The sequence below is a fragment of the Pimephales promelas genome, chromosome 15 (assembly GCF_988280905.1).
Source record: "Pimephales promelas chromosome 15, fPimPro1.hap1.1, whole genome shotgun sequence".
Lineage (NCBI taxonomy): Eukaryota > Metazoa > Chordata > Actinopteri > Cypriniformes > Leuciscidae > Pimephales > Pimephales promelas.
This window is the reverse complement of record NC_142783.1, coordinates 15,606,624-15,620,179: the sequence shown is the minus strand read 5'-3', so window position 1 is coordinate 15,620,179 and position 13,556 is coordinate 15,606,624. Positions and strand designations below refer to the sequence as shown.

At 36.9% G+C, this 13,556-nt stretch overlaps 1 protein-coding gene across 2 annotated transcripts in view; it reads left to right on the top strand.

The window, feature by feature from the left end:
- The window catches only part of LOC120479665 (zinc finger MYM-type protein 4), a 33,330-nt gene that overhangs the window by 13,096 nt on the left and 6,678 nt on the right, over positions 1 to 13,556 (top strand). For both annotated transcript variants that reach the window (XM_039672360.2, XM_039672368.2), the window contains 11 exons: positions 2,669 to 3,010; positions 3,223 to 3,373; positions 5,957 to 6,129; positions 6,335 to 6,479; positions 6,668 to 6,784; positions 6,867 to 6,910; positions 9,828 to 9,990; positions 10,100 to 10,230; positions 10,318 to 10,450; positions 10,545 to 10,736; positions 11,852 to 11,946. In XM_039672360.2, coding sequence (XP_039528294.2) covers positions 2,669 to 3,010; positions 3,223 to 3,373; positions 5,957 to 6,129; positions 6,335 to 6,479; positions 6,668 to 6,784; positions 6,867 to 6,910; positions 9,828 to 9,990; positions 10,100 to 10,230; positions 10,318 to 10,450; positions 10,545 to 10,736; positions 11,852 to 11,946 — 1,686 coding nt within the window. The remainder of the gene's footprint in view (positions 1 to 2,668; positions 3,011 to 3,222; positions 3,374 to 5,956; positions 6,130 to 6,334; positions 6,480 to 6,667; positions 6,785 to 6,866; positions 6,911 to 9,827; positions 9,991 to 10,099; positions 10,231 to 10,317; positions 10,451 to 10,544; positions 10,737 to 11,851; positions 11,947 to 13,556) is intronic.

The following is a 13,556-nucleotide window of genomic DNA, read 5'->3' as shown; positions in this document are numbered from 1 at the left end:
GGTATTAATGGTGCTTTATGTCTAAACAGTAATGTCAAATTTAAAGTCCCATTTTTTAATTTAATCTACAATATGCCTACCACAATGTCATCTTACAAAGGCAAAGTGCAGTAACTACACAAACAAAGAAACGGAGAAAAAGGCCTTTAAAGTTTTTATACCAGCCAGTCAAACATATTATGGGTAGATTGCGGTAATGCATCTCCAAAACGGGACAATTTAACACAGAAATATTTTTTCACAAGACAGAACACGTCATAAAGCCCATTACAAGTCTTAACTCAGTTTTTAACCAAATGTGTAGTTACTGAGCTTTGCCTTTGTAGGGCAGAATACATTTAGGTTATTTTTACAGTAACAATTCCTATTGCTGGAATCATTCCAGTATGCTGGAATCATCAATTTTTTATTTGTTTTTTAGATGTCAAAAAGATTAGAGGAAGAAGAGAGAAAAAAAAGTATCTTTAAAATGTAATCGACATAATAATGGATGGCAGTTCAAGTGACCTAGAGCAGTTAGAGGAAGAGGATGATGAGGATAATGAGGAATGGATTCAGGCCATGCATGAAGATGGAAGTTCAGACAGCAGTGATGAGGATTATCAAGTCGAAAGTGTAGTCCAGAGCAGCTTAGAAGTTGAGGTCCCAACAACACAGGACACATTCAAAAAGCAGTCGGTGAAGGATAATGCAAAAAGGAAAGAATACAGATGGAGAAAAAAACAATTTCAACCTCCATCTGTCGATTTCATTGCATCTGATGAGGAAGGGACAAAAGACAGCTGTAACTGGACTCCATACATGTATTTCAAACAGTTTGTCACTGATGAAATGCTACAGGAAACGGCAGAACAAACTAATCTGTACAGCGTAAAAAAAGAGGGCAAGTCAGTAAACACAACTGCCAAAGAGATAGAGAAAGTTCTAGGCATGTACATGCAAATGGGGTTAGTACAGATGTCCTGTGTGAGAGCATGTTTGGAGATGGAGACAAAGCTTCCTGCAGTTTGTGATGTAATGTCTCGAGATCGGTTTCAGCAATTGCTCACACTGATTCACTTTTAGGACAATTTCAGTGTTTCTGATGATGCAAAGAAAGATAAACTGTGGAAGCTTAGGCCATGGTTACAAAACCTGCGTGAACAGTTTCTTTGCATACCTCCTGAAGAATGTCATGCAGTAGATAAAATTATGGTGCCATTCAAGGGAAAATCGCATCTACGTGTGTACATGCCTGCAAAACCACACATATGGGGTTTTAAGATGTGGGGACGTGCCGGACAAAGTGGCTTTCTTTATGACTTTGACGTTTGTCAAAGTGCAGAACATCAAGACAGAGAAAAATCAGAAGTGGGTGTTACAGGAGAAGTTACAGGAGAATCACAAGGTCTTTGCAGACAAGTATTTTACATCAGTTCCCCTGGTGCAGCACCTAAAGGAGAGAGAAATCCACTACATTGGCACTATCCGGATGGACAGGATGGCCAACTGCACCATGATGGATGAAAGGGAAATGAAGAAACATGGAAGAGGGTCAATGGACTTCAGAGTGAACCAGGACAACAACATCATTGTAAGATGGTTTGACAACAAAGCAGTGAACCTGATTTCTTCGTTTGTGGGTATTGAACCTGTGGGAAATGTGAAACGTTGGGATCGCAAATCCAAAACTCACATAATGGTTCCCAGACCAGCCATCGTTGAGGCATATAACAAGTTCATGGGAGGCGTCGATCTCCTTGATATGCTGTCTGCACTTTACAAATTCAGCTTCAGATCCCGAAGATGGTACATGTACATCTGGTGGCACACTGTTACAGTGGCAGTCATCAATGCGTGGAATCTCTACAGAAGAGACCAGAAGATGCTAAACCCCAAGATGAAAACCTTGGCTCTGCGAAGGTTTCAAGCTTTGGTTGGTACTTCACTCACAAGTGCTGGAAAGGCTAAAAAAGTTGACCGACCATTATCCTGTCCAGAAGAGTCTCCACCAGCAACCCCCCGTAAAAGGTCAAGCTGCAGTGTTCCACTGGATGTCAGAAGGGATGCCATGGATCATTTTCCAACATGGGAAACCCGACAAAGATGCAAGCATTGCACCAACAATCACTTCTCGCATGTGTACTGTGAGAAGTGTAAGGTGCATCTTTGCCTGAACAAAGACAGAAACTGCTTTCGTGACTTCCACAAAGTAAAATAAAAGGACTGGGAAAAAAAATCTATGTAAAGAAAAGAGAGAAAAACGGCCTAAAATGTTCTATGTCTAAAACACCAACACTGTTGTAAGCAAAACGTTCCCAAAAAGCCTGATGTATCAAATGTGATACAAAAAATATATCATAAACGAAATGAGTTTTTTGATTCATAGCTTAATAAATATCTAATTTACAAAAATATATAATTTTCTGCCATTTTTTTTATGTGTCAGGCTTTAAAGGGTTAAAATGAAATGTATTCATCTGATGGCATGTTCAGCATCATTACTCCAGTCTTCAGTGTCACAGACACTATCCTTTAGAAATCAGGATCAGGATCAGGAGCTCAAAAAACATTTCTTATATGTTCATTGTTGACAACAGCTTAAAAGTTCAGATAAACAGCATTTATTTGAAAGAGATCTTTTGTAACATTTAATGTAATTATTCTTTTTTTTTTCCTCTCTCTTTAGGAGAAACTGAATGCATCTGTTCCTCATAACCAGATGAATGGAAACTCTCATGGACCTCAGCCTCAGAGCGCTGCACCACCTCGGCCCAACACCGACCATCTTCAGCCCATCCAAACGTCATCCAATGTGCCTGGCCCAAGCCACAACCCTCCACCACCTTTTGTACCACCCTCAAATCAAAATCCAGTTCCAACTTATGTGCCGGCTCCTGGTGTGGTAAATTCACAAGACGCCCAGCAACAGTGGCCAAACAAGCTTCCCTCGTCCTCTGAAACAATACGACTCGCGTGCAAGCAGTGCCAGAATCAGTTCAGTTCAAAGCCTGAGGTTTTCCAATTTAAGGTATGACTTCCAAAAGTGGTCACATGAGCGAACGCGATATTACTGTGGCTGAATCACAGACCTATTGATGTTTAGCACAACAATGCAATTGCAAGTGTGATGTTACTTTTATAAATTGCCTCTATAAAGCTTCAGAAAACATTGGAAAGGTGAAATTATTCTTTTGTTGTTTTTCAAAGGTGTTAAAGCACCTTCTTTTTTTCTTCACTTAGGGTCACACTGGGTTGTTCTGTTCTCGAGCGTGTTGCGACACATATAAGAGGGAAAGCAACGTGAAAGCTGTCTGCGAGTATTGCAAACTGGAGAAAGTAGTCAAAGACATCATCACATACGAAAAGCAGCCTAGATCTTTCTGTTGTGAAGGTTTGTCTCTTTACTTGATTCTTGATTATATCAGTAGTACTCAAATGGTCAATTACAAAAACAAAAAATGGAATTGCAGTCGTCCTATTCAGCCCATGTGATGCTTATTATTGGGCCTATGCCATTCAGGTTAACATTAGGGGCTTTCGCACCAGGTAGTTATAGGAATTTTAGTTTTTGAGTGAATTATCCCTTAATTAGCGTGGCATTCAACAACTCTATAGTGTAAGTAAGTAAGTAAGTAAAAGTTTATTTATATATCACCTTTCACAGGTATAGGGCCACAAAGTGCTTTACAACAAAAACAATTTATATCATAAAATACACACAATAAAAACATAGACAGTACATGATCATATCAACCCACAGGTAGCTAATTGAAAGCCTGAACAAATAAATGTGTCTTAAGTCTGCATTTAAACACATCAACAGAATCAGAGGAGCGCATAGACGGTGGAAGTTCATTCCACAACCTGGGGGCAACTGCCTGAAAAGATTGGTCACCTCTAGTACGGTAGTGAGTGCGTGGAACCGTCAGCAGGTTCTGATCCACAGACCTCAGAGCACGTACAGGGGCATAACGCTGAATTAGGTCACTAATATAAGGGGGAGCCTGGCCATGTAAAGCTCTGAAAACTAAAACCAAAATTTTAAAATTTATCCTATAAGACACTGGTAACCAATGAAGTTCTTTTAGGATTGGGGATATGTGAGACCTCCTATTTGTACGTGTTAAAATTCTGGCTGCAGAGTTTTGGACTAATTGCAGTCGAGAGAGCTCCTTCTGGTTTAGGCATAAAAATAGACTATTACAATAGTCTAAACGCGAAGACACAAAGGCATGAATAATAAGCTCCAAATAATTTCTTGAAACCATATTTCTAAGTTTCGAGATTTTCCTTAATTGAAAGAAGCAGTTTCTCGTCAGCTGCTTGCAGTGCTGCACTAACGACATGTCTTTGTCGAGGATAACTCCCAAATTTCTAAGACTTGGCTTAGCAGACTGGCCTAGATCACCCAAGTATTGTTTAATCCCAGGGATTTCATCCTCAGGGGCAATGATCAATGTTTCTAGTGCAAAGTTTGAGAAGTGCCTGGACTTCAGCGTTTGTCCATCTATCTCTGTTTTGGATCTATTCTGGAGTAAGTATATGTCAAATTTAAATAAAACCCTACTCTGAAGTAGGAGTTAATTTAGTCCCCCAAAAGGTGTTCCTATAACTAAAATCGGTCACACTTTAGTTTAGAGTCCATTTCTCACTATTTCTCAACTATACGCTGATTTCACGCAGCTGCCATTTTGAAATCGCTCCGGTGGGAAGAAAACCGGAAGTGTCGCATTTAATCATAGGAGAGTCGTGGATGCGCTGGCGTATTGTTGTGTTTAATGTAGAAAATAAAGAAAGAATGGTTTATTATTCTTGCAAGAATAAGGCTCAGTCGCTAACACAGATTGGTACACTGTGAAGAGAGTGACGCCCAGAACACAGGCCGGTGTCTGTCTATATAGCTCTCCCAAGGTTATTTACAGCAGGCCAAGCCTCTCTGTAAAATTCCACAAGCAATAGGATTCAAATGCTAGGTTAGATTTACCGCTAACCCCCTCTATCCTCCCCAGTCTAAGATGACATCTGACCCGGCCGGTTCTCTGGTGCCTCACTCCACTCTTGATAAAGAAAAGACAAATTACTTCCTTTACGGATAGCAAAACCATAAGACATTCCTCTGTTATTACATATAGGAGGTGAACAGATAAAAACATGACCCAATAATCATATGTAATACATGTGAGATTAAAATTTCCCCAACAGTACATACATTTATACTTTAGACTACATACAGTACAAATTCATTTATAAATTGTAAATAATTTAATATAAAATAAGTATAATATAAAATAATTTTTAATAATTTAATTTAAAATAAGAACGTAAAAAAAGAACAAACAAAGCAGGAACAAACTGTATACATATCCTATACTGGATATTAACATCCAATAGTGTAAGCCATTGTTGTCTATCTGTACTTCTGCATTGACCTCCATGTCGTTTGGCAAGGTCATGCTTAAAAAGCATGGTTCTTCCCACCGGAGCCTCGCTTTCGATTTCAAAATGGAGGCTGTGTGAAATTTACTAGGACTTTTGCCTCAAACTCCTGTTTACTGCTTATTAATAGTTAGTAAGGTAGTTAAGTTTAGGTTTTGGGTAGGAAGTTGGGATGTAGAATATGGTTGTGCAGAATATGGCGATATGTGCTTTATAAGTACTAATAAACAGCCAATATCTTAAAAAGAAAGTAGTTAATAGTAAGAATTGGACCATAAACTAAAGTCTTACTCTAAAAGTTAGCCTAAAATCATTCCCATTTCTTGTGGTAGGAACATGCATAAAAGCGGGTGTTGAATCTTAAGTAAATTTTCATTTACTTGCATAAAATTAACTATTTAGTTAATGGTTTTGGTGGCCACTTGACATACAACGAAAAAGCGCGAAGAAAAACAACTTTTCTAAATAAAGGTTGGTTTTTATGTCTAACATTTTCAACATATATTTGCTTGTCTTTCATTCTGTCTTCTTTTTCAAGGTTGTAAACTGCTTTTTAAGCATGACCTTGCCAAACGACATGGAGGTCAATGCAGGGTTTGTGCCTACTGTCAAAACATGACCCATAAAACCATTCAGAACTTCTTTGGGGGCAAACTGGAGGAGTTTTGCACAGAAGAGTGCATGTCTCTCTACACCGTGCTCTTTTATGAGGTAAGAGATGGCATTTCTGTATTTATCCTTTTTTTTTTTTTTTTTTAAAGAAAGACTCAGAATCAGTTGTGTTTAGTTGGGGTTGTGAATTGAGCAACATTTTATGCTCTTTGTATTTAAGATGCACTTGTTGACGACTTTATATTGGCAGAGTTTTTTAATTGTTACTTCTTTTTGCATCATTCCTGCATAAATTTGTTGTCAGATGGCCAAGTGTCACTGCTGTAAGAATCAGGGCTCACTAAAGGAAAGCCTCGTCTGGGATGGAACAACAAGACACTTCTGTAACCTGTCCTGTTTGCTGCAGTTTTTTTCAAAGAATATTTCCCCTCATCATCCAGCAAGCAACGGTACGTCACCATGGAGTTCTGTATTTCAAACGGGTGTATAGTAGGGCTACCACATGACATTAACACTTATTTTAAGTGAAACCTATTTATAAAAACCTTTAACAATTGTGCAGAGTTTCTGCTTTGAAATGTAATTTTCAAAACTGTTTTTATTTTAAAGACTCACTCTTGTTTCTTTATCATTGAAGGTACTGTGTCTAATACCACTACAGTCCAAGCTCCGTTATCTTTGTCGAAGGACATGCCTGTTATTGGTGGTGTGGTGTCTCTGGCTTCCACATTACCTGGAAATACTGCTCTCACAGGTATTCATTTGTCATGTTTTACAATTTTGAATTGAAAGATTTTAATTTCATTTGTTTTAATGTAATTGATTTTTTTTTTTAGGAGCACTACCTACCTCAAATGCCAGTTCAAAAAACATTGGGGAAGTAAGTAGTGATGCACACATACATCGTGTTACAAAGTGTTGTATTAAATGCGTGCTACTGTTCAAACTTTTGGGGTAAGATTGCTTTTTAATAGAAATTAAAAAGATAATCATGAAAATTCTGTCAGTATTTACTCACCTTCATTTTGTTCTAACCCAGTAAGACTTTCGTTCATCTTCGGAACACAAATTAAGATATTTTTAATTAAATCTCAGAGTTGAGCAAAGCTTCTGTGTTGTACGTCACACGCATCACACACATCACACACATGACCAGTGTCGGCCAATAGTGTGCCTACGTGTGACATACAACACAAAAGCTTTGCATCCTGAGGCCCACAGAGAAGGAAATGAATAGTAGAATAAAGTCGTTATTTTTGTGTTTTTTGTGCTCAAAAAAGGTATTCTCGTCGCTTGATAAACTTAAAGATTGAGCCACTGTAGTCACTCTGACTATTTTAAAGATGGTTTAAAGATAACTTTTCTGGGCCGGCAAGTTTCGATCCCTTAAAAGCCAATGGAGGAGTAATCCAGCTCTCTTATAGGGTTGGAACAACATGAAGGTGAGAATTAACTGACAGAATTTTCATTTTGGGGTGAACTAACCCTTTAATACTTTTATTCAGCAAGGATGACTATAAAAGACATTTATAATGTTAAAATATTTCCATTTCAAATATTTATTTATTAAAATTGTATTTAAGAATAAAAAGTGCACCATGTTTTCCACAAAAATATTAAGCAGCACAACTTTTTTTCCACATTGATGATAATAAGAAATTATCTTTTTTCTTATTAGTTCTTAAATTATCTTTGTTTCTTGAGCAGCAAGTCATCATATTAGAATGATCTGTGAATGATCATGTGACATTGACGACTGGAGTAATGATGCTGAAAATTGTTTTACCATCACAGGAATAATTGTACATTTTTATTTTATATATATATATATATATATATATATTTTTTTTTTTCAATGTTGCGTTTTTTTTTTACTGTATTTTTGATTAAATTAATGCAGCCTTGATGAGCATAAGAGGCTTCTTTCAAAAAAATAGTCTTACCCACCCCCAAACTTTGATTAGTAGTGTATGTGGTGCAAGTATCAAAGGAGTCTAGGGCTGCAACTAACGATTATTTTGATAATCGATTAATCGGATGATTATTTTTTCGATTAATCGATTAATCGGATAAAAAAATTATTTCATTTTTTGTTTATTACAACTAATAAAACCCTAAAACCCAGACTCTTTTGTGTGTTAAACAATCTACTTAATACAGACAACTTCATTATAAAGAAAAACAACAAATAAAAAAATATATATATGACCATAACCTATGACAAAAATGCTATTGTAAACTAGATGTTTACTAGAAAAACTTAGCCTAAAAATATCACAAGTGCACAATAATTTTATAAAATCTGAACATTTAGTGAAAAAAAAAACATTCCTTAGTGGGGAACAAATAAGAGACAATAAGTGTAGCACTAACTCTGGTAAAACGTTGCACATTGCTCTTTGTATTGTTATACATTCATGAAAAACATCGTAAAAATCAGATGCACAGCTGTTTTAAATGTAAAGCACAGCTGTTTAGTGAGGAAGCAAAATATAATAGATAGGACAGAACAAGAAAGGCTATTAATAAGCTTTTATTGCGCAAAAGTATTATGACATGATCATGAAAGAGCTGCACAAAGTATCGCGAGCGCTGAATGATGCCCTTGACGCAACACGGAGTCACAGGGCGGCGCGCAGCTCTTCAGTGTCCGCCGCATTAAAGTTAAAAGCACCAAGGAAAGAGAAAGACATATTGACTGTGTATTATACAGTATCTTTGCAATAGTTTATTAAGCCTTTTCTTTTAACAGTTTTAAATTTCAGTTAGGCTACTGTGCACGTGAAGAACAATTATAGTGCGCCGACTCTACTATAGTGTTGTGATCTAACAGACACTCAAAAGTCTAGCAAGATAGTCATTATATTACGAAACCATAGACCTTTATCTACGGATCAATTATAATAATAACATTGAATCATCTTGGAAAGAGTTTCATCATGTTAACTGTTGTAACCGAACGTGACGCGCTGTTTGAACACCGAATAGAGAATGACTGACAGCCGCAGTGGAGGGAAAAGCTTAGGTTAACTTTAATTTAATTACTTAAATATACATTTCTATCTCACATTATACTATAGTATGGCTTCATAAAGTATACATGATTAACGTAGGTCACCTATTTTGGTTTCAAAACGGCGAATTTGCCGAAAGGTGAATGATTTTCGTGTATGCTGCATATTGATAGCGGTTTCCTGATGCCCGCAAATTAGTTCAAACTCACGGAATCAAGAGTGCGCATGCGAGACAGAAGATAATGTGCTCCAAACCGTCCGTGTTGCGCGCGCGAGAGAAGATAATGTGCTCCGTTCAAACAGTCGGTGTTGCGCGTGCGAGACAGGGTAGAGCGGCGAGGGAGAGAGACTGCGTGTGTGCCTCATGAAGCGCATGTAAGAAGCGCATGTAGCATGTAAACAATCCCCGTGACGTAATCAGACCAACTAATCGATAATGACATTCGTTGACAACGATTTTCATAATCGATTATAATCGATTTTATCGATTAGTTGTTGCAGCCCTAAAGGAGTCTCAAGTAAAAGTAACTAATGAGAACACTTTTTAGTATTGTAATATACAAATTAAACAAAATTGATTCAGTTTTGCTATTAAAATTAAATGTGAGAATTGTGAAATTTCACTGGTTATTGGCTACTTTCATTATTTAGGTTATTATTGGCTTTTTATTTTATTTCATTAGCTCTTTCCAAAATATGCTTTATTTTTTAATTGTGATTATTATTATTATTTTTTTTTTTTTAACCCTTATTTAATGTTTTTTTTTTTCATCCCCAAAATAGGCCAGCACTCAAACCGATGCTTCAGTGGCTGCTGTTCCATATCGAAGAATGTTGAAGAACAAAGCTCTCATGTGCAGACCTATTACTGAAGAGCAAGGAGTCCAGTGTGAACCAGAGCCTCCAGTTCCTCCGGTACCTCCAGTACCTCATATGTCTGAAAAAGGTTGGCTCATTTTCACCATCACCCGTGCTAGAAGTCGTTATGCCGTACTCTCATAAGCATTGCAAAATATGTTGAAATGAAATATTGTATTTACTTTCTCCTTCCACAGTGATTGATGAAAATGGAGAGGCTGTGAGGTATGTGCCTGTGCCGGTGCCCATTCCGATACCCGTCTACATCCCAGTGCCAATGCATCTATACACCCAGTACACACCTTTTCCACTTGGGCTACCTTTACCGGTATATCATCTTCATTTTGTCATTTGTCAATCATTTATTCTGTGCTATAGTTTAGAGCTCTTTTATAATCATGCTTTTACCGTCCAGGTGCCTGTTCCTATGGTCATACCCGGATATCAAGACACTGCTGAAAAGAAAGACACTAAATGTAGCCTGCCTGCCCAGAGCTCAGTGGAAGACGATGAGGTGGAGAAAGGAAAAGACAAGCCTGCATTACTTGGTGCATAATTGTTTTGTTACTATTGGAATCGTTTGCTTATCCAAACCCAAAGTGCTTCAGTATTTGATTGTATTGTGATTATTGCCTTGCACAGACCAGGGCAGCACTTACAGTGGCGATCTAGAGTCAGAGGCCAGATCAACACCCTTCAGCTGGGCAGATGCTGAGGATCCCGGAGCCACCGTGAAGCCACAGGTGGCGTCGTTGGAACGAGAGGAGCCGAAAGCTGCCCCTACCACGTCTTTGCCATCAGAACAGCCAGATCTGGAAAATGATTTTCCTCGCGGTAAGATTTAAGAAATTTGGTTTAGGCCTGTAAATTGATATTTTGTGTAGTTATGCACGATTTGTGCTTTTTTGAACAAAATGTATATTTCTCAAAAAAGACACACTAGGGCTTTTCACACTTTCACCCAGGGTTAAATAGTTAACCTGGGATATCTTTATTCACGTTTCACACTGCTCATACTATACCTGGGGTTAACAATTAATCCTGGATATTCATAAGCTGACGTTTCACACTGTACGTTCCTAAACCCTGGGTTAACGTTCTTATTTGTCTATTAGTTGGCTCAGTGTCATTGATTGGATGAACACAGCACGCGACCTCTTTACATAGCTCTAGCATTGCGCATCGAGTTTATACTGAATGGATACTTCGGACTATAAAAGTAAGACCGAAACGAGCTCTTCTTCACCCAAAATGTTGTGTTTTCTGTCAGCATTTGACATTTTTCATGTCACGCTGAATTTACTGTTTAAATACAATGTGCTGCAGTGTTATTGTGACTGTCCAAATCCTGCAAATATGTAAGCTATTGGTTGTCTATTGCAAAGCATCTAGCTTTATCATTCTTAACCCTGCATCTTTTCACACTGTACAAGTTTGGCACCGCAATATGGGGTTAACAGCTCCGGAGCAGGGTTTAATAACCCCGGATCAAAATCGGTGCTAACCCAACTTCTAAATTACAAGTGTGCAACGTTTTTCTACCCAGGGTTAAAAGCTGTGTTTAGAACAACAATAACTCAGGGTTATGCGCAGTGTAAAAAGCCCTACTGATTTTAATCTCCCTCACTTTATGGATATAGCCTTAATTTATAGATTTTTTTTCATCCTTTTCATTAATGTTTGTACAGATGTGAGTAATATTTAATTATTGTTGAGCTTTGATGATAATCAATTAAAAAAAAGCAAATATGTTATTTTTGGATCCAGTAGATAAAATGTCCCTGCTACAACTAATACATAATGGCATTACACATTTTTGAACTATTTTTGAAACTATTTGCGTAACTTTTTTTTTGTTTCTTGCGTAGACATTTAGCAGCTTTTGACAGCTTTTCTATTTCATAATTTGTAAAATCCCCAAAAATAATAACACTCATATCATTTCACAGCACCAACTGACCCTGGATCAGCTAAAGAGAACAGACTGGTGTTGACGCTGAAGAGACGTAAGAGGGGTAGAGACAGCCACCCTCCCAGAAAAAGGGTATGTAATCTGGATGAATCAGATTCATGGCTTGTTGGAGAGACATTTGACACAAGTGACAGAACAACAGAGAGTCCGCCACAGTCTTTTTGCAGTTTGGAAGGTTGAAGTGGGTTGTTTCCCAACTTTTAATTGAATAATAAAGACTAGAGTGTTTCCAAAGTAAAAAATTAAATGTTCACCAAAGGTTTAGAGAGGTATTAAATGTCTTGTTTTTTACTCAAGTAGTTCTTTTTATTAAGTAGTAAAGATTCTTGTAATGAGTTTTTTATATATATATTTTACAGCATTCTAACTACAGATAGACTATTCTATCTAGAAAGCCTCATTTTTTTAACAAGTTTTTAACATTTCAGATCTTTTTGTCTGTATTTATTGTTTTATATTAAGATGCAGGATTGTTAAATGCTCCAAAGCATTTTGCATTGGCCTCTATTGGTAGTTTACAGTTTTGATCGTTTTTAAAATCTATTTGTGAATGGCTGATATAGGGATTGATTTTTTTCACTTGTCAATGGAAAATCAAAAGTTTTTTTTAACTGTTTTTATATAAGCTTTGTATTATTAAGAGAGATGTACCTTCAGTTTATCAAGCGGTTGTACAATAAACCATTTGAGTTTGTATGGAGATTAACAAATGTAATTGTTGTTGTTGAGAATTGGACTAATTTGTGAGTTCTGGACATGAACAAAAAAGTTCCCATTAGCCTACATTTTGGGAAAGTAATATTGTGGGGAGTCCGTGTCCACCTGGCTAAATTAATTTAATAAAATAATGTCATTATGCAGTATGCCATTTTGGCTTCAATTAAAAAACTTGAATCTAAATGAAACTGCATTATAGAGGATAGTTCATCCAGAAATGACAATTTTGCCATAAATGACATTTACCATCATATAATTCTAAACCTTTATGATTTCTTTGAAACAGATGAACTCTAATAACATGTCATTTGTGGGTGAGATGTGTCGTGTGCTGAAATTAAACATGTAGATGCCATAGTCCCATCATCCTCTGCAGACTGTCGCTCATTACAGAGCTTTACTAGGTTACTGACTGAAATAAAACTCCTCCTTTTTAAAAGCTTAAAATACCAGCTCCAATTTCTGTGAGTTTAGCTGAATTTATAAAGAATTGGCCATATTCATACAGGGTTTTGGTAGCCCACAACTAAAAATGGGAAAAGAGACAACCAGAGCTACATGGTTAATATTTAAAAGATTGCAATCTCGATTTAAACACCCACACATCATTCCAGTCTATTAAAACTTTGACAATACACACTAGATTATTCAAATCTGCATTGTCACTGACCCAGAAAGCAATTATCATGTATAGGTTTAAAAACAGGTCTTTTCAAATACACAATATCCTTATTTCTGTGTTACAAATATTTAAAGCCACACTGTATAACTCTTTTAGTTTATTCTTAGCTAAAAACACTTAGTTCTTTCAAAAATATATGTGTTCATTAATGTATATTTACTTCGTTCAAGTAATAAAGTATTCTCGTGAGTGTATAATATGCCGTTGAAAATACATACGGGTAAGGGGTTCTAATGTCGGTCGCCATGTTGACCCTCCATCTTGAAAGTACATTAGCCAAAGA